The sequence below is a fragment of the Symsagittifera roscoffensis genome, chromosome 6, assembly GCF_963678635.1.
Source record: "Symsagittifera roscoffensis chromosome 6, txSymRosc1.1, whole genome shotgun sequence".
Classification (NCBI taxonomy): domain Eukaryota; kingdom Metazoa; phylum Xenacoelomorpha; order Acoela; family Convolutidae; genus Symsagittifera; species Symsagittifera roscoffensis.
The window spans coordinates 19173412-19196275 of record NC_087067.1 but is presented as its reverse complement, the minus strand read 5'-3'; the positions used below and the strand labels follow the sequence as shown (position 1 = coordinate 19196275).

Below are 22864 nucleotides of genomic sequence, written 5' to 3'. Positions count from 1 at the left end.
CTGAGATATTGATTTCAATCAAAAAGACGCGTTATGAGAAGCGTTATAAGGAAATATAAAAAATCCAAGAATATGTGTCAAAAATTCCCTCACACACTTTTTCGTTGACTACAGCAAGTGGGGTGAGCTAAAAACAGCCTAAAGAGTGACGCAGACCCATAGAGTTGAGGGCAGATTTTCCATTGATATCACTATTTTTTAGAAATCGGCAGAGTAGTTTTTGAGAAAAAAAATAAAATTTTAGAAAAAAGTGAAAAAGTTTTCCAAACTGTCTCAAACAAAAAAAAATAAAAAATAAAAAAAACCGATCCCATACATTTTCATAATACCTGTTTTTGTCACTGGACTGATAAAAATTTTGAATTTATTCCTTGTTTTTTTTTTACTTACCAACACAGTGTAAAGTAGAAAGTGATATGTTTTGTCAAAGAGCTTGTTAATTAGATCAATTTCCTGGGCTTAATTTGTTTTCGAACTAAATCTGAGCTAAATCTAACCGCCGCTTACGCCAGTTGTGAATAGAAAACTGGTAAACAGCGCCATAAAAAACCAGCTAGCCAAAGTATCTGATTTTTAAACCTTTTAGTTTTACTGCAAAATGACTGTATAAAAATCATCTGCTTTTTGAGCTCAAAATTTAGATCTTCTTAGTTGGTATAAAAAGCTGCCGAAAACTTTCAAACAAATTTTGAAATTGTTCTAAATAATAAGCACACACTTTAGCATTTTTTTCATTTTCTTGTTTCTTTTTAATAAGAACGCTGCGCGAAAATTTTCTGAAAACAGAAATTCCAGCATTAAATTTTTTTTTGTTTGGTTGGGATAGCTGAAACGAGCCAACCTACTTATTATTTTTTATTTTTTTTTTTAATGCAAAATCAGATACCACAAATAAACATCGGACTGGGTTGAGTAATAATAATCATCAGACTGGGTTGAGTTATTGGACTGGGCTGAGTTAAGACAAAAATTTCGAGCATATCAAAAAATTTTCTCCGGTTTGGATATCTGAAACGAGCCAGCTTACATAGAATAAAAGAATCCTATAAATATAAATTGTGAGATTTTTTTGTTTCGAGCAGTCAAAATGGGGAGTAAAATTGTATTCGGGTGTGTTTTAAATTTTTTTTTGTTTTCTACGCAAAATCAGGTACCACAAACAATCATTGAACTGAGTTGAGTGACATATCAAATTAAGGTCCCTTTGAGTCGTGACTCAAACAAAATTAAGAAAAATTTCTCACTGTTGAGAAAAACCGGTTTGAATTTTTGGTTTTTCTTCTAATTTTGAGCTAGTAAAGCGTGCGAGCAGGCTTTTTTGCTTAATTTAAGTCGTTTATACTTATTATGCTTAAAATAGTTTTTACTCGAGTAAAACTAGTTCTGAAATTTTATCAAAATTTCAGAAAATCAGAAAATTTCTCTACAAAAAATTGAAATTGTTTGTGATTTTTTTTGATTTTTTCATGATTTTGTCTGAGTTATTTTTTTTAATATTGTTGTCTGATCAGCCTATTTTACAATGAAGGACCGACTTTTTTGGTGTGTTTTTTAAATACTATGTTTGGAACATTCTGTGCTACTGGCACAGAAACCGGCTATCTTTGTTTGTAATGTATCTTATTTTGAAACCTGTTTTAAGTATTTTTTCTTAAAATTTTTAAGAACTTCAAAGTTTTCGGTGTACCTTTTTTCCTGGAATTACGCTTGTACTACGAGCAAAACTGTCTGATTGATTGCATAATCAGTGACAAGTTGTTTATGGGAACCAAATATGTTTGGACTTCAGCAGTCAGCCTGAAAAATGTCTTAACGATCAAACAACGTGAACGAAAGATAGAAAATTTGAATGTTCTTAAAAAATTTGACACATGAACAGAGATAAGTCGAGGACCGTCGCAAAAAGCGATTAAGAACCCAGTTAAAAAAAACTCATCTCAGAAAAAAACTAGAACACATCTCAGAAAAAAAACTAATTGAATGGATGAAATAAAACTAACTTTTCCGCAGCCGAAGCATTTCTTTCCGATCATCTTAGGTGGCGCCATTTTTGGTCCCAATTACTCTGCATCCCTTGGTTGCGGAAACTGCTTTAGTCGTTTCGAAGTAGTTTGAGAGCTTTATTCCCTCTTTTTGAGCAAGTTTCACACGTGCTCGCTGTAAGAATTGTTAACCTATTTGGACGCATGCCGTATTAAACATCTCAAAACAGGGCAATTCTGCTTTTTCCCTTATAGATAAATTTTTGTTCCCACCACAAAATGGGAAGGAATTTTCTGTGTTTTTTCTGAATTTTCGTGTTCTCTGTTATTGGACCAAGTGAACAGTCTGCCCCTAAATCAGTAATAATTATCGGTTAAAAGTAATTTATATCAGCCAATCAGATTTGAGCATAGTACATGCAGGCCTTACTGCTTTTAGTTTGGCATTTAATGTGTTAGGGTTAGGAGGGGGGAGAGGGGAAGGGGGAGGAGGGGGAGATTGTTCACTTGGTCTATTTAGGGAGGAGACTGTTCACATGGGCACTGTTTTCTTGTCCTTTGATTTTGCTATTTTTCAAGCAAAATATCCACCTTTCACGAGTAACAATTTATCAATCTATGTTAACAAAATATCACAAAATTTTAAGAAAATGGTTCGAAATAAATAGCTCCAAATTTTATTTTTCCTAAATTGAACTTAGGGCGAGTAAATCCGGCGAGTAGCTGATAATCCGGCGAGTAGCTGATCTCAAAACAGGGCAATTCTGCTTTTTCCCTTATAGATAAATTTTTGTTCCCACCACAAAATGGGAAGGAATTTTCTGTGTTTTTTCTGAATTTTCGTGTTCTCTGTTATTGGACCAAGTGAACAGTCTGCCCCTAAATCAGTAATAATTATCGGTTAAAAGTAATTTATATCAGCCAATCAGATTTGAGCATAGTACATGCAGGCCTTACTGCTTTTAGTTTGGCATTTAATGTGTTAGGGTTAGGAGGGGGGAGAGGGGAAGGGGGAGGAGGGGGAGATTGTTCACTTGGTCTATTTAGGGAGGAGACTGTTCACATGGGCACTGTTTTCTTGTCCTTTGATTTTGCTATTTTTCAAGCAAAATATCCACCTTTCACGAGTAACAATTTATCAATCTATGTTAACAAAATATCACAAAATTTTAAGAAAATGGTTCGAAATAAATAGCTCCAAATTTTATTTTTCCTAAATTGAACTTAGGGCGAGTAAATCCGGCGAGTAGCTGATAATGCCAATAATTTACATAGAATGAACATCTTGATAGCTGCAATTTTTACTCTTTGGAACTTCTTTAATAACTTCCCCTGCGAAAAAAGCTCAAAGTTAATTTTAATTTTTTTTTCGTTTTTTTTTCGGAAAAGCCTGAAAAATTGTTGAGGCTCAAATTATCTTTTTCGCGGTTTGAATTTTGATTTTTTTTTCAGTTCCAGTTCATTTCTTTTGTTAGGAGGAAGGCAAACTCAGCTATCAAAGAATGAAATTGTAAGGTTACGAAAAGCGTGATCAACTTCTAGCTTCGAAAATGGAATTTAATTGGGTTAATTTTATCAAAAAAAGTCAATCGTAAAAATAGATTGGGTTAAATTTATCAAAAAATTGTCAATCATAAAAAGTTCCAGACCGTTTTATTTTCTGTTTACTTGCGTTCATTGACTATTTTTTAAATATCTGTTCGCCATGTTCTTTTCTATGGAAAATAACAAACTAATGGACTTCCTTTGTATTACTGTTAGAACTGTCCAAATTATGTTATGAAAGATCATAACAGAACATAATCATAACCGTAAATATGTCTTATAAAACGAAATCCTTTCAAAATTGTTACTTAGAGGCATGCGCAATTTGGAATGATTACAGAAAACATAATAAATGAACAATAATTCGAAAAAACAATGCTGTCTGAAAAAGTATGTAAAAATTTGGGAGACAAGGTTCCAGACCATCATTACAAAAAATTTTGGAACAAAAACCATCATTAGTTACATGAATAGTAAACTGGTCGTAATTTGTTAAAAAGAAAAAGGTGTTACTTTTTTGATACCCGTGATTACAATTACTACTGGTTTTATGTTTAGAATGTCAAAAATAATGAAAATATATATATATTTTCATTTTAAATTGTTTTTTTTTAAAGCACGATTGGTTTTTAAAAGTAAGCTATGAATCATATTGTCAAAAAAATGGTTACCCCGTCAAACTATTGTTGTGTAGCAAAACAGTAGAAGAGCCCTACCGTCTCTTACCAAAATTTGACGATATGATGGTTTTCAACTTAATTCAAGTTCCTACCACCTAACAAACAGGTTTTTTGTTATTTGAGTGCGTCTGAAAAACATCTACAATTCAAAAAACTTTTGAAACTTTTGCATTGAAAAGCTGAACATCTTGGGTACCACTCGAAAAAATTTTGAATGAAAATTTGAATAAATTGGCAAAAAAATGAAAAAAAAAGCAGGGTGAGATGTTTCTGGTTAAACTTAAAACTAATTGGCATTTTGAGTTAGGACCGATGTGGTTAACTCATAGAGTAATTTTGGATAGGGTACACCGTCTGCTCGTCACGCTATCTTATTTTCGGCCGGATAGTTTCGTGCAACTTCTTAGTCTAATACCGATCCTAATCTTACTCTTATACTTTCTAGTCTCAGGGTGTTTAACTAGTCTCTGCTAGGCTCAATAGATCTAGGGTATACTGGTTTGTTGCGGCTGCTGAAGTTCTCTTGGAGAGACAACTAATTCCTAAGTTAAATTCAAATCTCTCTGGTGCTGAAATTACAAGTAATTTCAGCACTTACAAATAAGTGGGTTGTTAGTTAGATGGATCATGATTGATTAATATTAAATACTTTACAGTGGTAAAATATCTAATTTATCCAATCATAAAATATAGTTTAGATCAGGTTCCACCCATCCGGGTTTTACAGAGTTTTTTAGAATTATCTTTCTGCAATTCAAAGGATGGATGATGAACGTTGGTATTTGGCGAACATCGTATTCTTATCCGGTTCCTCTTGTTAGAGAAGTTCCAGGACGCTGGAGTTAGGGGCATCAATCGTTGTGTCTTCTTGTGACAACGACTGTGTTTCCCAACGAAATCAATCTGATTTCAAAATGGTTTGCTATGACGGGTTTTTCTGTATTATGTAGAGAACTTGTTTTGTGTTCAACCTCGTCTGGGAATGGCGTGGAGATTGTGCGTGGAGGGGATGCCTTGTAACTCGGATCTGTACGTATACTTGAACATCGAGGTGGTCATTGGTCTAGTTCAATGAAGTCCTTTTCTGCGAAGTCAAGTCGTACTCTAAATCCTTTGAGTTGTGATTGTGGACGGCATATCGGTTGTGGTTAGCCATTCTTGTTCGAGTGTAGTGGGGTCATTTTGTCTTTGGATGTTCGTCTTTGTTGTTGTGTGTTGATCTATATACTGCAAGGTATGATTTACATTTTAAAAAATTTTTATTAGTTCGGTTTTTTAATTATGAATTTAGTTAGTTGTTTTCACAAAAGCATTTTGTTTTAGTTCGGTTATTTTGAAGAGTTACTCACTCTTGAGTACCTCTTATTAAAAATAGAAGTGTGGTCACAAAGCGTGGATGTAGCGCGGTGGGTTAGGCCGGCTATAGAGCATGCTCAGGACGTCCTCTCTGGTGGGTTAGGCCAGGAGTGGGAGTATGATTTCGTGCGGTTTCTTTGATAGGTCCTGTTATGTGATAACGTTTTATGTTGGGTTTATGTTGGTCTTTCTTATGTTCCTTTGGTTGTGTCCCTTTTTCAAAAATCAAATTGTTTTTGTTATGGGTTTGTCTTTCGACTTTTTTGTGTTTTATTATTTCTTTCTTGGACTTTATTAAAGTCTTCAAAAGAATAAATTATCCAGTTTTAAACTGGGTTAATCCGGTTTGGGTACCGTTGGTTTTCTTTTCTTAGTCATGCTGTTATTTTATGATATGTGGTGTTTAGTAAGCTGCGTTGGTTAGTTTGGTTTAGTATATAATTCCTTTCCAACCGGGTTAAAGGAAAGTTTAAAACTTGTTATCGTGTGTTAGAGTTGTTGAGTGTGAAAACTTGAAACTGAAAATCATTATTTAAACAATTCTTCGTGGGCGAGCTGTGCGAGTTTGGATAGAATTCCTGTGCGAGTGAATGAAAATATCAGAAGGTTAGCACTCCATTTTCATTTTATCAATTTATTACATGAAATTTCAATTTTCTTGCTAGTTTTGGGGGAAATTTAAAGTTATAAATTTTCAACATAATTAAATTTACTGCTTAATGGGGGAATAGTTTATAGATTAATTTTCTACATTTGGTATGAATTTTATCAGATTATCTTGTGGAAAATATTAATGAAGTTTAGAATAATTTTAACAAGTTTATTTTTTATGTTTCTTTTCTGTTTGCAGATGATCGTGGTATGAAAAATCTAAAAGAAACATGATTAAAGAATGGTTAGTATTAATTTAAATTTGTTAGTTAAGATTATTTTTAAATTATACTTACCTGTTAATCGTTGGGAAAAAGCCGTGGGGAAAGATGTCGCGTATTATGTCTGAATTTGTTAGTAATAAAGTTGGTAGTGATGATATTTGATTTATAGTGAGGGTGTTAGGGTGTATTAGTTGTTGTTGTAGGGTGATAAAATTATCGAGTTCCTGGGAGATTTGGAGAGTATCTGGAGAATTAGATGATCTGTCGGAATGAAATGGAGAATAGGTTGGGGTTACTTGTGAAGCATAAGAAGGAGTAGAAACGGATGGGAGTGGATTATTTAATGGGATCGGTTGAAAAGGGGGTTTTGAAAAAACTGAGGAGTTGGTTTGAAAATTATTGAATTGAGATGGTTCGGAGTCTGCAAATTTGTCAGGGGTTTCTATATTAGGGTCAATAAGTTGTGAAATGGAGTATAAAACTGAAATATCTGAATTAGTATCCGAATTCATGCTTGATGATATATTAATAGTTGGAAAATTGGGTTGTGGGAAAGCAAAAAGTGGGATTATTGTGATTGGAGTGTTGAGGTTGGTTGGATGGGAATTTGAGCGGTGTAAGGATCCAAGTTGTCGGCTCATCGTGGGCTAAAAAAATGATTATTTTGAGACTGAAAAGCGGTGGTTTGGGGTTGTTCTATATTTTGTTCATATGTATTATCATCTTGTGAATGATGTGTCATTATATGTTGTATGGGACTTTGCGATTTTTTTGGTCTAAAATTTGGGTTATGTGTTATTGCTAGGTTTCGGAAATTACGTGGGACTAAGGATAATGGATGGTTATGTGGTAGGGGTGGCAACTGTAGTGCTGTAGGTGTTACTTCTGTTATTATGTTCTTCGTCGCATGTGTTGCCTTGTCGCTATTTTTGTATTATATTCTTTTATTTGTGCGTCTAGAAGAATTTTGCTAATTGATGACGAAAAAATTCCAAAAAATCCTGCAAATAGTATGCGTGCTACACTTGCTTGTCTATTTACTTTTGTCTGTATAGCGCATGTGTTATAGATTCATTTTAAGAGTGAAAAATCCTATAAAGAAATCCTATAAAGTTAAACATTGCGTAGAGGATAGTTAATTTTTCTAAGATGTAATAGAGCCATCCTAGAAAATCGAGAATTTGATTTTTTAGTGTAACAAAGCTAAAAAAATTTTGATAGGTGAAATATCTTGTGGTCTATATTTTTCACCTTTTAGATATATATAGTCTTTAATGTCTTTAAAATATCCGCTATAATCTTGTGTGGATATCATAGTGGATATTACCAAAATAAGAATTATTCATTAGTGATAGTTCTTGTAAACGTGTGCTTCTAGTGTCATGTGGTTTTAGGTGTCCACCAGGTTGACCATTACTTTTTTGAAAATTAACTGGTATATATGATGTTCCTTCGTGTAGAGGGTGACCTGTGGCATAAGGGTCAATTTTTATTTTTCCAGTGGTCATGTCGAAACCTTTTTCGTATTCAACTAATATTTCAGAATATTGTGTTTTGTGAAGTGGGTTTCTGTATTTGCATGCGATTTCTGTTTCTTGATATATTTGGAAACGTGTTAATTTATTTTCTATATTATGGAGATTTCAAAAATCAGTACTTTGTTTTCGTGATGGATGGACTTGTTCATATGGAATTGATTGTTTAAAATATTTTTCGTGAAATTTTATCATTCGAGCGTGTATTTTTGCTACTTGAATTGTTGTGCATGTATCTTCGGGAAACCAAACAACTGTTGCTTTTGTCCATGTTGTAGGATCACAATAACCTTGATCGTTTTTACAAGGTAGTCTAATTCCTTGATAGATCATTGTGTTGTCGGATAAATCTCGTGTGAATTGTATTTTTTCGAGTTCTATTTTCCAATCGAAAAACATTATTTCTTGATATCCTTTATTTTTTGTGTCTGCTTTGCAGTTTGATGGATTATTTATACCAATGTGTGGTATCCAGTGCTTATCGTGTATGTCATAAATTAATCTTCCGTGTGCGCCGTTGTATGGGTAATTTTCATCTAGTTTTATATGTCCTTGATATCTTTCAAGTTCTGCTTGATGTACAGAATCGGCAAAGACTTGAAAATATACTATTTTTCTGTCGGTGTTTTTATTTCTTGTGATGTTTAATTTGAGTAGCTTGTTTTTACAATCATTGGGATTTAGATGTAGAAGTCGTTCTATATTACTTTGGTAAAATGATTCGTGGTCAAGTCGGTTTTTATTTCCGTTTGAAAGTTGTGAACAATGTACCTTCTTTTCGGAAAATGTTGCTGTAAATTTATATCTTATGACTGTTGTTGCTCGGGCTTTTGAGTACAAGGTCGCTATTACATTTGTAGTTTCTATAGCTTGTGGTTCTGTTTCGCATTGTGATACTTGATTTATTGCATATTTGTGTAGTGTTTTTTGTTCATTTTCTTCACAATCGTAGTATGTTACTAATAAGTCCTGGGGTCCTGTGCGGGGAGAAAGACTTGTGCTCTGATCGGAAATTATTAGAAAAAAGAGTTGGAGAAGTATCAATATTTTTAGAAAATACATGTGTATGATAATCCTGAGTACGGGTTATAAAATGTGATGTAACCAATTGTCTTTTTGGTATATCTGTCGTATTTATATATTACTTCAGTTGTTATTAATGGTGGTGGTAGCGATTGAGCTGTTATATTGGGTGGGTTTAATTGGTAAGGATGTTGAGCAGTGTTGTTAAGTTTAACCGTGATTTCAAATTTTAATTGTAGACTATTTGTTGGAGTATTTGGATGTTATGGTCACGAATGTCTTCGTGGATGTCTTGTCTATACTGTAGTCTATAGAGTGCCCAATTGTGGAGTCGGTTACTTTCTGGATGTTGTCCAAATAATGGTGGGGGTGCTGTGAACGTGTTCTAATCTAAACTTAAAGGGATATTTGTTGATGATTGTTCTCGATATCTAGCGTCGAGGTTATTTGGAAAATTCAGGGAGGAAGGTGTCGGTGAAATCTGGCTTAATGATGGTGTTGACGGTAGTGATAATGTTACTGGTAGTGATGATGATGTTGTTGTATCCGTAGAAATATCTATTGGATCATTTATTAAATTTGGTTCACCTTGTGTGAATGTCTGTGTTGTCCAATATGGTAGTCGTGATGTTTGGTTTGGGGGGTTAAAGAGATTTTCACGTATTTGTTCAGATGTTGGTGTTGAACCTAAGTAATCTGAGGGTAAGCTTGAGGTGCTACGTTGTGAAAGAAGTGTAGGGGTTTCCGGTAATATGCTAATTGGGTTTTCTGGAGTACTTGGTGATGGGGATTGGGGTATATCAAAATGAACACGGTGGGTTTGAAAATTTCTATTTTGTCGTGGATGTATAATTTGTCTATTTATTTCGACTGTATTTTAGTTTTGACTATTATTTCTTATTCTACTTAATTCTTGTGGTAGTGTTGGGTATAAGTTATATGTTGGTTAACTTAGAGGTGCCTGTCGCTGAACTGGTTCTAATGGTTCAGATAAGCGGGCATGTCGTTCTTCAAAAGTGTATGGGTTATCTTGGAAAAAAATTCGTGTAGATGTTTGGGGGTTTTGGGTAGTTGTAGGTATTGTCGGGTTTTCATGGGATGATGTCGGTGAAGACTGACTGTGTGATTGTTGCTTAGCAATTTTTGAGGGTTTTCTGATTGATTTCTCTCAGTGAAAAAATTTATGTTTATTGTAGTATTCTTCAAGGAAAAGAATTAAAAGGATTGTTGTAAGGCGAATGTTATGATTGCCTTTTTTATACATTTGCATATTGTCAATATTAGGGATGATAAAAATGTTATAAAAATTACAAATAATAAAAAGATATCTGTTCTACTAAAAATGGTTCGTATCATTTAAATAAACTTTGGGTTTTCGTACCTGTGAATATGGTCAATGACTTGGGAAAGTTGGAGATATATTTCAAATAGGGAGTAGAAAATTAAAAAAATATTGCAAAAAATGATTAAAATTATTATAAAAGCTTCAAAAGTATCAAAGAGAAATATGATTAAAAGTTTAAGTATTGTTAAAAAGTTTATGAAATTGTTGAAAATTGTATTGACTGATCGATAGAAGAGCATTTAAGAAATGGCTTCTTGGTCGAATATTTTTTGTTGTTTGGGGCGATTTTCAAGTCGAATTATTTATTGATTTTTTGACAAGTGGGTTGAATTTTGTGAAAAGTTGTTGGGGGCGAACTTTATGGTGTTCGGGAGGTCTTCTTTGCTTTATTTTTATTTGTCAGGTGATCTGGGGTATTTTTGAGATTTTTGTACTTTAGGCTAAATTATTATGGTCGTATTTTTACTTTAGGCTAATTTATCAATTTTGGCTGGGGGGTTTTTGAGGTCTGAGTTGGTAAAATATTGTTGATCTTCGCGTTATTAGATAAGGGAGGGTTATGATATTATGATGGTGTTTATTTTAGTTGTCAAGTTTGAGTGGTTTGCTTATTTTTGACCTGGAGGTTGTAAAGTTATAGTTATAGATATGCCTGGAGTTTAATATCGTTCGTCTAGTTGGTGTGTGTTAGAGTTATAGAAAGTGACGGATTGGATGAATCTTATTGGCTAATTTTGAACTAGAATCGCTGCGTGTCTGTCAGCATGTTATTTTGAAAAATGAAGGTTCAAAAGATTTCAGAGGTGCAAAGATTATTAATTGTAAAATTAAAGCTGTTTTCGAAATTGAACTTTTTAAATAATTTAGATTGTGGGATGAATGTTTGGTAGTTTTTACGTGGTTGATTTCTAAGTCGTGATGACTCTCTATGTTCTGATTTCTCGACTTGTTCTTGTAGTATAATTTTTTCTATCATTTTTCTATTTTTCCTTTCTTTTTGAGGTATTTTTTGATCTAGCTTTTTTGTATTGTTTTGGGTTGTAGTTGGTTTTTTATTTTGTTTTTCAGGGTGAATGTCGTTTTGTTCATTTGTTTCATTTTCCGTATGTGGGTGATTTTGAATAACTTTTAAACCTGTGAAAGAATATAATTGAGTTAGTTCGCGTAGTGCGTATTCTTTTGGGTAGTAAGGTAATAGATTGTTTCGATGTTGAACAATTTCTTTTTGGTCTGAATCGGTGATTTTATATGTTACGTCAGTGGGTTTGACAATTATTTGATGTCCTTTGCGAAGGGGTTGTAATTTTTTAGAAATTCCTTTTTGTGTATTAAAATTAGGTATTAAGACAAATGATCCAATTTTTAAATCTGAGCCTGGTGTAAAGCGTGAATTTATTTGTTCACTAATGTTTTACCTTTGTAACAATTTTTTTGTTACTTTTTGGTAAATTTCATTGTGTTTTTTATCTCTGTTGTGATATCTGCCTTTACGGGCTTAATTTTGTATTTGTGCCATGATTTTAGTTGTCTAATTACTGGGTCAAGATTTTGATATTGTTTCAAGATTTCAATTGTAATTTTATCTGTTGGAGGGGAAAAATATTTTCAATTTCTAATTTAGATAAGGGAATTGTGTCAAGTGGGTCATGGAGGTCAAAAACTTGATTTATTGTGTATTTTGAATCATTTGTTTGTGGTCCTGATAAATTTATTTTATCAGTTAAATTTTCTTTTTCAATTAACGGAAAAAAGTCTTTTTTTTGCGAGTGGTGTTTTATTCGTTTTTGTTGGGTGTTATTTTTTATCCATTGTGAGTATGGAATTGTTTTGAAAGTTGATGTTCCAAGTAGATCAACTTCGTAGTGATTATTTTGGCAATCTAAGTAAAGTGGGAAAAGTTGTAGGTTATTTATTTGTGATTGTTCAATGTCAGTTCTTACTGCATATTTGCATTCTAGTCGGAGTGATGTTTCGTCTTTTGCAAGGTTAAATTTTATATTTTTGGGTATTTCAACTGTAGTTTTTCGTGTAAGTAATTCAATTGGTGTACTTCGACTTACTGTATCTGGTAATGAAAGATTCTTTCCTGCTGTCCAAACTATATGTAAGTTTGGAAATTTCATTAGAATTAATTGAAATCTATAAACTCGGTGATTTGGGTTGGACTTTTGTGTAAAGAGAAAAATGATTGGTTTGTGATCTATGAATAAAACTGTTGGATGTTGTTGATCCAAGTATCAGAAATTCATATTCTGTAAGTGTATAAATTATAGCTGTACATTCTCTCATTAGAGTTGATAGTCGTAGCTCTGCTTGAGTGAATAATCGGGAATTCGCTGATATAAGGTTCATTTTATTTGTACCACTGTGTGATTGTAGTAATGCTGCGCCAATGCCAAAATTTGAAGCATCGCACATTGCATAGAATGGTTGATTCGGATCTGGAATTGTATTTGAAATTTGTTCAGTTAGAAGTTTTTTAATTTCTTCAAATCGTGTTTGATGTTCAATGGTCCATTCAAAATTATTTTGTTGTCTGAGGATATTATAGAACGGTCTTAAATATAATTGCTTTTTATAAACGTACTTGCTTACAAAATTTAACATTCTAAGGAATTCTTGGATTTTCTTTTTGTTTGATGGTGGTTGAAGTTTTTGAATAGCATCAATGCGTGATTTTAATGGAGTGATTGTGTTTCTTTCTATATTAAGTCCTCAAAATTTAACTCGTGTTAAAAAGAAGTGTGATTTATCGGGGGCGGCCTTCAGATTTTTGTTCTGAAGTATTTTATGATAGTGTTCAAAAACTGTAAACATTTCTTCTTTTGTCTGTGATTGCATAAAAACATCGTCTAAATAGGTGATTGAGTTTTTCTCAAGTATTAGTGGTCTAAAAATTTTGCTCATAAAAGCTGAAAATGCTGCTGGTCCTATGGATATTCCATAGAATAAGCGGTTGAATTCATATTGTTGATTTCCAATAGCAAATTGTGTTAAACGTCGTGATTGTTCATCTAGTGGCATTTGATTATATGCACTATTCATATCGGCGGTGGTAAAGTATTTTCCGTTTATTTTTGTTAAAATAACTTGTATTGGTTCAATAGGCCAATTGCATTTTGATTCGTCTATAAGTGAATTGAGGTATCTAGCGTCTACAACTATTTTTAATGATTCTCCTTTTGCTAGGATGATAACAGGGTTAATAAATGTGTTACTTTTTGGTTGTTCTTCTTTGTTTACTGGTGAGATAATTTTGTATTGTTCTAAAATATCAAGTAATCTATTTACTTTGTCGTGTAAATGAATTGGTACTTTACTAGCTCTTTGTTTTTTGAAAACTGCGTCAGGTTTTAACGGGAGATGTAGTGATGAGCTGATTTTCCCAACATCAAATATTGATGTTGCGTAGACTGTTGAATATTTTAACATTTGTTTTGCTAGTTTGTCAAATTCGGTTTGTGTAATTTGTGAGTGTTCAAAGTTAAATTTATGGTGTTTTTGTGAAATAATCTGTGTTTCTCTTTTCATTGCTTATTATATTATTTATGGATAGTTCTTCGTTAAAAATTGTAGATTGACAAATATCTAATAATTGGAGTTTATTATTTACGCGGTATGCTATTTCATGTACGGGTGATATTGTAGCGTTTTTTTTACAATATGTTACTTGATACGGTGTATTGTTATACACGTGTAGCGAAATGATGTCTGAATTCGTATTTTTCAAATATTTTTTAGATGAAATCGTGATGAACTTATGAATAGGTTTAAACTCAAAGTCTGACATAAAAATGTTGTTGTTTATTTTGACTTTTATCATATTGGTGAACTTGTTTTATTGAAAAATTATATATATTTCCTGATAGTGGTTTCAGGTGTTTCCGTTGTTGGTTATAAATTGGATAAAATTTTGAGAAGAATGGTGGTTGTTTATTTAGTCTTTAAAAAAATGTTAGAGCTGTATTTTTTGTTTTTGTGTTCATATCTTTGATCATTATTTTACTATTCAAGATGTTGATTGTTGGTATATATTTTGATATAAATGGTATGCCAATGATATTGTGTTTAATATCAGTGATATGAAATATTTGTTTAAATGGTTTGTTTAGATTTTTGTTTTGCTCCATTGTTCTTGTGGGGAGGAGGAATAATTGGATTTTTCCATAATTTACTAATGTTGATCCTTGTGCTGTTGCTAATTTAGTAGAGGTTGCAAGAGGCGTTAATTTTGGATGTAATGTTTTGATTTCATTCCATGTGGGAATATTAATTATGTTTGATTCTGCTCCTGAATCAAATAAAAAATCAATTTCAAGAACTGGTGGTTGAAATTCTTTGTTTCTTGGACTTTCTAAGAGAAATGGTATTGTCCAAATTTTTTCTCTGGGTTGTTCTTTTTGTTTATTTTGATAAATATGATTTGTGTTTAAACATTTTGTTTTGTCATTTTCATCGGGTTTATTTACCGTGTTAATTTCGTTTATTCCTTGTGCAGTTTGTGTAGTATTGATGGGTTCAATATAATAATTGTGAAGGTGTTCCAATTGATTTTCGTATATATGTGATGTAAAAGGTTGTTCATATATGATAGGTTCGTAGTCGTTTTCGACTGTTATCATATTTACGGAGATGGTATTTTCTGTATCACTTTCTGTATCTAATGACCCACAGTTTATTTGATTTAGTTGTAGTTCGTTACTTCCTGTGTCATCAATACCTGGGGGGTCTGATGTTGTTTCTTCATTTGACTGTTCTTGATTAATTTGTCTTTGATGTTTTGGTGTACTACTTCTGTTTCGTTCGATGTTTAGAATTAGTATGATGGTTATTATTCCTATGTGGGGACTGAGAAAAATTTCTGTATTGATTATTATAACTTGAAATTCAATTTAAGAATTATTTCGTGATCTGTTTTGATAATTTGATCTATTATATGAGTTATTTCTTGATCGATTGTTCGGGTAATTCTGATTTCGATTGTTCGAATAATTTCTATTTCGATTATGTGAATAGTTTCTATTTCTGTTGTATGATGAGTTTCGTGATTGATTATTTGCATAGTGTTAATTTCTCGGGTTTGATTGGGAACTGGATCTGGAAACAAATTGTGTTGCATTAGAATTTGATCTCGAATAGTTATTTCGACTATTTGATCGATTATAATTATTTTGTTAAGAATTCTGTGTATTTCTTTGTTCTAGTGATCTTCCTCTATAACTTGAGTTATATGGTGATTGATTCCTTGTGTAATTGGTGTTGTTCGGAAGTGGTTTTCCTGAAATGTTGTTTTTATATATAATTTTGCTTGGTAGATTTTGATCTTTTTTCATATATTGGTAGAACGATTTATTTGGTTCTTTATGTTTTTGAGGTTTGTTTTGGTTATCTTGTTGTTTTTGTCTACATTCGGAAATACTATGTCCGTATTGTCGGCAATAGTTACACCATTTTTTGAAAGATGGTTTGCCTTTAACATTTGGGTGTTTTTCATAAATATTTAGTATTTCAGTGATTTTTTCAACCATGTCTGTATCTGATTCCTGTATGTTATTTATATGTGCAGTGTTTGTTTCAATTCGATTAACATATTGTAGTTTTAGATTTTCTGTTTCTTCAAGTTTCATTGTGATTTCCGCTTGCTCTAGTTTGTCTTCTAGTTTTCGAAAATCTAAATCTGGCTCTCGAATTGAAGAAGGATGAGATGCTCTCTTTTTTGTTGCTATTTTCCTTAATTGAGGTGTTAAGGTCATCATAAAAATTTCTGTCATTTTTGTGTCTTCATAGTCATGTGTATTAAGTGAATATGCTTTTCGAACTAGTATTTCGATACGTACTGCTAATTGTTTGATGGTTTCATTTGGTAATCTGCGAACTTCATTACATAAAACTCTTTGGTGTTGTTTATTTCTTTCGGAGTCAATCATTTTTGAAAGTTCTTGTGTAAATCTTTTCCAGTCTGATTTTATTTCTATAGGTAATACTGAAAACCACTTTTGAGCTGCGCCATCTAAGGTTGTTTGTATCAATGCTGTGCGTCTATGTATCCTATTTTGATGTAGTGGCGTATTAATTGGTTCAGGTCCTATATTTAATATTAAATTTGCTGTCACTGCATTTAAATAATCTTCTACAGAATATTCAGGATCCGTTCCTGTAAATACCATCAGTGGTTTATTTGATGTTATTGATAATCCACCCATGAGGTATGGATTCATTGTCATCTGTAGTGATTCTGCGGCATTTGGCATTTGCTGAAAATTTGAAAGTTGATTTTTTGTTATTTCGTGTTGTTGAAGGTAATATGGAAGTGGTATTTCATTTTGCATTTGAGTTGGTTGATACGAGTGCATAGTCATTGGGTTTTGTGGTTGAATTGGTTGAATAGATTGTGTATTAGTTGGATTTGGCATATGTATTGGTTGTTGATTTCGTGTATCTGTTGGGTTTGGAGAAAAAATTCTTTTATATGTATGAGGTCGTCGCGATCCTTGTTTGCGATATTCTTGGGTATATGGTGCAAACATTTCTGGTTGTAAATCATCATCATCAGATAATAAGTAATCCGTATGATGAGGTGCTTGCTTTTTATTTTTATTTTGTTGAAAGAATGGGTAGTTTTCACTATGATCCTGTGGAGGATGTGAATTAGTTCGAAAATTTACTGAGTTGGTTGTTGTCATTGGGTTATCCCAATAGTGAGAACATACATGATTATTATTAGTTTTTCGTGGGGGGTAGTTTGTTTTTGACGAATGTGCATAATTATAACTGTGTTCTGCAAAAGTGTTTCTTGTGAACGTTCTTCGTGGTTTTGATGGTACTGTCATGGGTCTATATGTTTGATAATCCATATGCGAATATTTTGGAGCAACCGAAAGTTTAACGGTTGATTGTAAGGTTACTTGTGCCAGTGAAGTATTTGTATTTCTTGGTGTTGTTAAATTTGGATGTATTGGTGAAATACTTTGTTGTGTAGTTGCTGTTGTTTGGACAATTTCTTCATTTATGAAGTGTGATGGTGTTTGAATATCTTGTTGTGTAAGATTTCTAGTTCCATTAAGGTTTTCATTGTGTATGACGGTCGAATTTAAACTGTTATTTCGTGTATCAGGTAAAAATGTATTGTAGTTTAATGGTGTTGCATCAATGGTTAGTGGTACTACTTTTACATAATCTCTGTGGTAAGATATTGCACTAATTGCTTGACTTGAGATTGATTGTGGGATATTTATAAATGTAGGATGAAACCATTCAGGGTCCCAAACGTAGTCTGATTATTCTGTGATGGCAGTATCATCATTTGGATTTTGAGGTCTGAAATTTTTTCTTGCTTGTGAAATTAAGTCTATATTATGTGTGAAATAGTATATTATAAACCATGCCAAAATTTTTTGTAAGTCATGTTTTGTGTGTTGTGAAACATCGTCTTTAGTGATATTTTCTTTGATTATATGTAGAAAAGTGGAAAATAACGTGATTTCATGTCGTACTTTTGTATGTTTGGATGTTTTGGTTGGTGAGAAACTTTGAAATTCTGTTTTTTCTAATATAGAAACATAGGTATATATTATTGCAAAAACTTCGTTAGTGAATATAGAATTTGCTCTTTGTGAATTGTGATATTGTATGCTTTTAATATATTCTAAGAATATTTTTGAAAATTCTAATTCAAGATCATCTGTTTGAATTACATATTTACGATGATTCGTATTTGTTGTGCTGAATTCTATGGTGTAGATTCCATATTGTTGTGTTAAGTTACATATATCTTTCAAATATTGTTCAATAATTTGTCTTTTGATTTTACATCTGGGAATTCTGCTTTGCATGGACTGATTCCGGGTTCAAACAAATTTACGAGTAAATTCTTGTAAAAATCATGTTGCCCTCTATTATCGGGTGCATCTATGAGGAAGGGGTAAACCTCTTCGTCATCTGGACTATCGTCACTTTGAGTGTGGCTCACTTTTTCGTTTAATGACTGTTAATATATAACTATCGATGTGTCTAATTGGTTGATTCCAATTATACAAGTACACTGGTTTGTGTTTGTATTGCTTTTTTATTCTTCTTTTTCCTCTTTTTGATGAATTTGAAGTTGTTTCTGAATCGGAAAAATTTATTTGATCGTGAATGGGACAATTTTTATCAATTGATTCTTTTAATTTGTAGAGTTCATCTAAATTGCTGGCTTCTGATTCTGAAAATGCGTTTCTATTTTTTGAAAATCTTTTTCGTGTGATTTGTCTTTGTTTGTTTATGATTTTTCTGTTTATTGTTAGTCATTTTGTTCTAATGTATCCAACTGTTTGTGTATGAGGTGTGATGACAAGATCGTATTTTTGGTTATCTATCTCACAGTTGTGTAAAACGATTGTTTGTTTATTTTCTAGATTTTTGAATGACATAAGGTTTAGGATGAGGGATGCAAAAAGTTGTTAGGTATTTTCTATTTTCTTAGACTGTTAGTCCTTACAATTTTTTGGTTAGCTTAACCTGGGTCTTTTTATTTAGGGTTGGAGAGAAAAGTATATCGATTCCGAGGAACGATTTTTTACTGTCTCGTGGCTAGTCTAAGCTAAGGTGTTAACTTACTTAATCTTACTTAGGGGTAGTGATTGTGTTCAAAGGTTGGAGAATAGTAAACCGATCCACAAGGTTCAGGTATAATTAGAACGCAAGTAGTTCATTAGGTACTATTTTAAATTTACTAAGTTTAAGATCTATCCTGGGTCTGGTAAGAGGAGGGTTCAAGTGAAGGATGAATAACCGGAGTTCTTCACTGTTTATCCTAATTTGAATGGTTACTTTTATTTAAAAGTTTCTATTAGTCTTGGGTCGTTTGGAAGGGTTGGATAGTGAATCGACGTTTGAGGTCGTTAGAAACTTGTTAAGTGGGTGGGGGAGAACAAAATTATTCTTTTTGATCCAAGGATAGGCCTTGATGATCAGGTTTTAAATTTAATGAAATGAAAAATTTATTGAGATCCAAGGATAAGCCTTGATGATCTAATTTTTTTTAAAATTAAGTAAATTTAAGTTTAATTTGGTTTAAATTTATTTACGAAAAAGATTTAGTCTTTTAATGATATTAGTGAGCTTATGATAATTTGTTGTCATGCTACTAATTTTTATTTTCATTTTCGATAAATATTTTTCAAACATGTTTTATATAAGACTGCATTAATTAGGAAAACGATCTGAGATCTTTTTATCAATCGTTATTGTATATTAATAATTTTGTTTAGCGCCTGAAATGATCATGAAGATTGACTTCAATTTTTTATGTTTGCAAATGAAAATCTAAATTCATTGCCAATAAGATTCTAAATATAAAAGTTTGTGTTGGCTTTTGCCGTACGATCATAAAACTATTTGGTAAGTTTCTACTTTGTCGTATGTCGTCTCTTGTTCGAGGTCTTCTTCCAATTCCGGGTAGTTCTATTATCGTTCGGAATATTGGCTCTGATCTATTGAGTCGTAGAGACATTTCGATTAAATTATTATCGTATAACATTTTGAAAATGTTTTGTCTGAATTCTAATCTATTTTTGGTTAATTCTAAGCTATTAAGGTCTTATTCGAGACTTTTGGTCGCACCAGATGAGTTAAGACCGATGTAGTTAACTCATAGAGTAATTTCGGATAGGGTACACCGTCTGCTCGTCACGCTATCTTATTTTCGGCCGGATAGATACATGCAACTTCTTAGTCTAATACCGATCCTAATCTTACTCTTATACTTTCTAGTCTCAGGGTGTTTAACTAGTCTCTGCTAGGCTCAATAGATCTAGGGTATACTGGTTTGTTGCGGCTGCTGAAGTTCTCTTGGAGAGACAACTAATTCCTAAGTTAAATTCAAATCTCTCTGGTGCTGAAATTACAAGTAATTTCAGCACTTGCAAATAAGTGGGTTGTTAGTTAGATGGATCATAATTGGTTAATATTAAATACTTTACAGTGGTAAAATATCTAATTTATCCAATCATAAAATATAGTTTAGATCAGGTTCCAATTTTATTTCAGATTCTTTTTTCTTATTTGAGTAGGTTTTCAGTCCCTCTATGTTTTGTGATTGAGAGAAAAAGTTGAGAAGGCAGCCATAATTTCTAGCTTCAAGACGAATTTACGCAATGGCAACAAAAACTCTCAGCGCAGATACCAAGTTATCATGAGTTATCAAGATATCATAAAATGAAGATTAAAAATTTGGTGTATAAATTTTTTTTCAAATACGACCGATTTAAGTAAAATTTGAAGGGTTTGAAAATTGCCCATTCGGCTAGGTTCGAATCAGTTATATGAGTTTTTTGCTTATAATATGCAATTTTTGAAGTGCGAAGTAGTTAGGTTGATAATTTAGTTTTAAAATTGTTCTGGATTGAATTGAGGGCAGCTACTCGGGAGTATTGATTCCTCTGTAGTCCTAAGTATACTCATTAGCCATTGAATGGCCATCACTGAGAGTTAGTTTCAACAAAAAGCAACATACTTTAACGGTAGCAGTTTACCTAACTGCCGCTGCCCACTTGTCGAATCCCAGCTTTTTGTAGTAATCGCCGGCATTAATCCTTCCTCTCACGTCATACGATACACCGCTAAAAATATTTTGGCACTGAAAAGGCAAGGCAACATCGGGAGAGCCCATTTTGCCCCAAATAATTTTCAAAGCAATTTTCAGGAGATCAAAAGTGTCCTATCTCTGCAAAACTGTCGTGTGATCCCCAATCTTTGCATTTGTACGCTTTTCAATGATGGAAATTTACTGGGCAAAGCAAGCAGTACACGAGTGACGTCGAAAGACTGTAGTTCATTTGTTTAATCGTTGGTGATATATTGGACGCATGAGATCCAAGACATCGCGCTGGCAATAAGCAGTACAAACATCAGCCCGGTGGTGAAAAACATCTAATCAACCTCAAGCTTCTGAGAAAACGTGTGCGACAACTTCAACCCGATATTTTCAACAGTAGGTATGCAAAGACTTGAAACACAGAATTAAAAGAAAACCAAAAAAACTGCACAGACTCGACAAAATTATTGAAGTCGTAAGAAATGCATACACTATTACACTGATGCATTTTTTCTAATATTTCCATTAAAATGACAGAAAAAAAAGCATTTTTTGAATATCAAAAGTCGGCTCTTTTTCCTTTCCCCCCCCCCACCTGCAATTTTTTACATGTGAACTTGTTGTCCACATTGTCCGATTGTTCTGAAAATTTACATACAGACTGATAAGGCCACGACAAACATATTTAGTCCTCATACTCAACCTCGTAAAACTACTCGTTACACTAATATCTTGCAGCTCGTGTGAGGTGGGGGGAAAAGGAAAAAGAGCCCAAAAGTCTTATACAAGCTAACCTAAATCCAGTCCAAAACAATATAAATTTTTTCTTATGGGACTTTGTAAGTCCAGGTCAATAACTCCGAAAATAGGCACGGTAACTGAACAATTGTTCTAGAGTTGCAAAACCATCTATTATAAGTATTTATACCACATTGTTTCGGTTCCAGAAAATGGTGTAAGCCATTGATACTCTTATAGAATTATCTCAAAACATACGAATATCTGGAAAAACAAATAAAAAGATGTTTGGATTTAGAAAAGGTGTTTGTTTATTTTGTTGTTAATTTTGATACAGACTCGGAAATGATGGATTTAACTAGCTCAGTTTTCAGCAGAAACTCAATCGCATCAAATCAGAACACATCAGATCTGTTTTTTTAAGGTTGTTATATGCCAATTTGACAATTGACAACCATCTTAGATGACTTCAACTTTTCACATGAAATCAGGAAAACTCCGGGAAAGAAATTGAAAACCAAAACTCAAAAAAAAATACAAAACTGAATTACCAAACACGTGCAACCAACTAATTTATAATCAAATCAAAGTTCAAAGCAAAAAAGACTCAAGTACATCGTGTAAACTAGAAACGATTACATTTTCGTTTTCTATATGGCACTCAGCTAAATTGCCAGAAACCACACCTATGCTCTACCCCCTGACCAGGCTGGAAGCACAGTTTGTCTTAAGTGCCAACCAAGGATTACTCGTTTTGCAGTTGCTCAAGATTAAAAAAAATCGGTTTAACAATTTGGACTCCCATAGCTGAACTTTGGTATAGGGACGTTAACTTTACGTTTTGTTTATATTACTTTCCGCCTGTTTAGGTATCAGAACGATTTACTATAAAGCATTTGTAACTTTCAATTGCTTATTTTATATCGTTATACTTATTTGAAAATATATTTACCGCTCCATTTTTCTTTTGCTTCGTTCCTTTTTAAGTTTAGGTCTAGCTACCTAGGACAGGAACTAACAAAGTAGGTCAAAACTACGACTGGATACGACATCTACAACAACTGCAACGATCAACTACGACAAACTAGCAATGCCCAACAAAACCACTCTCCCGCAGAGAAATCTTCTCATCGCCCAACTAGAGCGCCTCTTCAGACGAGTACGAAAAGCCATCAATGACATCAAAACAAACTACAACATAGCTGACTC

The 22864-nt window shown here is 32.9% G+C and overlaps 1 protein-coding gene across 1 annotated transcript in view; it reads right to left on the bottom strand.

Annotated features, from left to right (window-relative positions):
* Positions 1-2048, bottom strand: part of LOC134848634 (uncharacterized) — a 29837-nt gene extending 27789 nt beyond the window's left edge. The window contains exon 1 of the mRNA XM_063866153.1: positions 2001-2048. Coding sequence (XP_063722223.1) covers positions 2001-2048 — 48 coding nt within the window. The remainder of the gene's footprint in view (positions 1-2000) is intronic.
* Positions 2049-22864: the final 20816 nt, after the last annotated feature.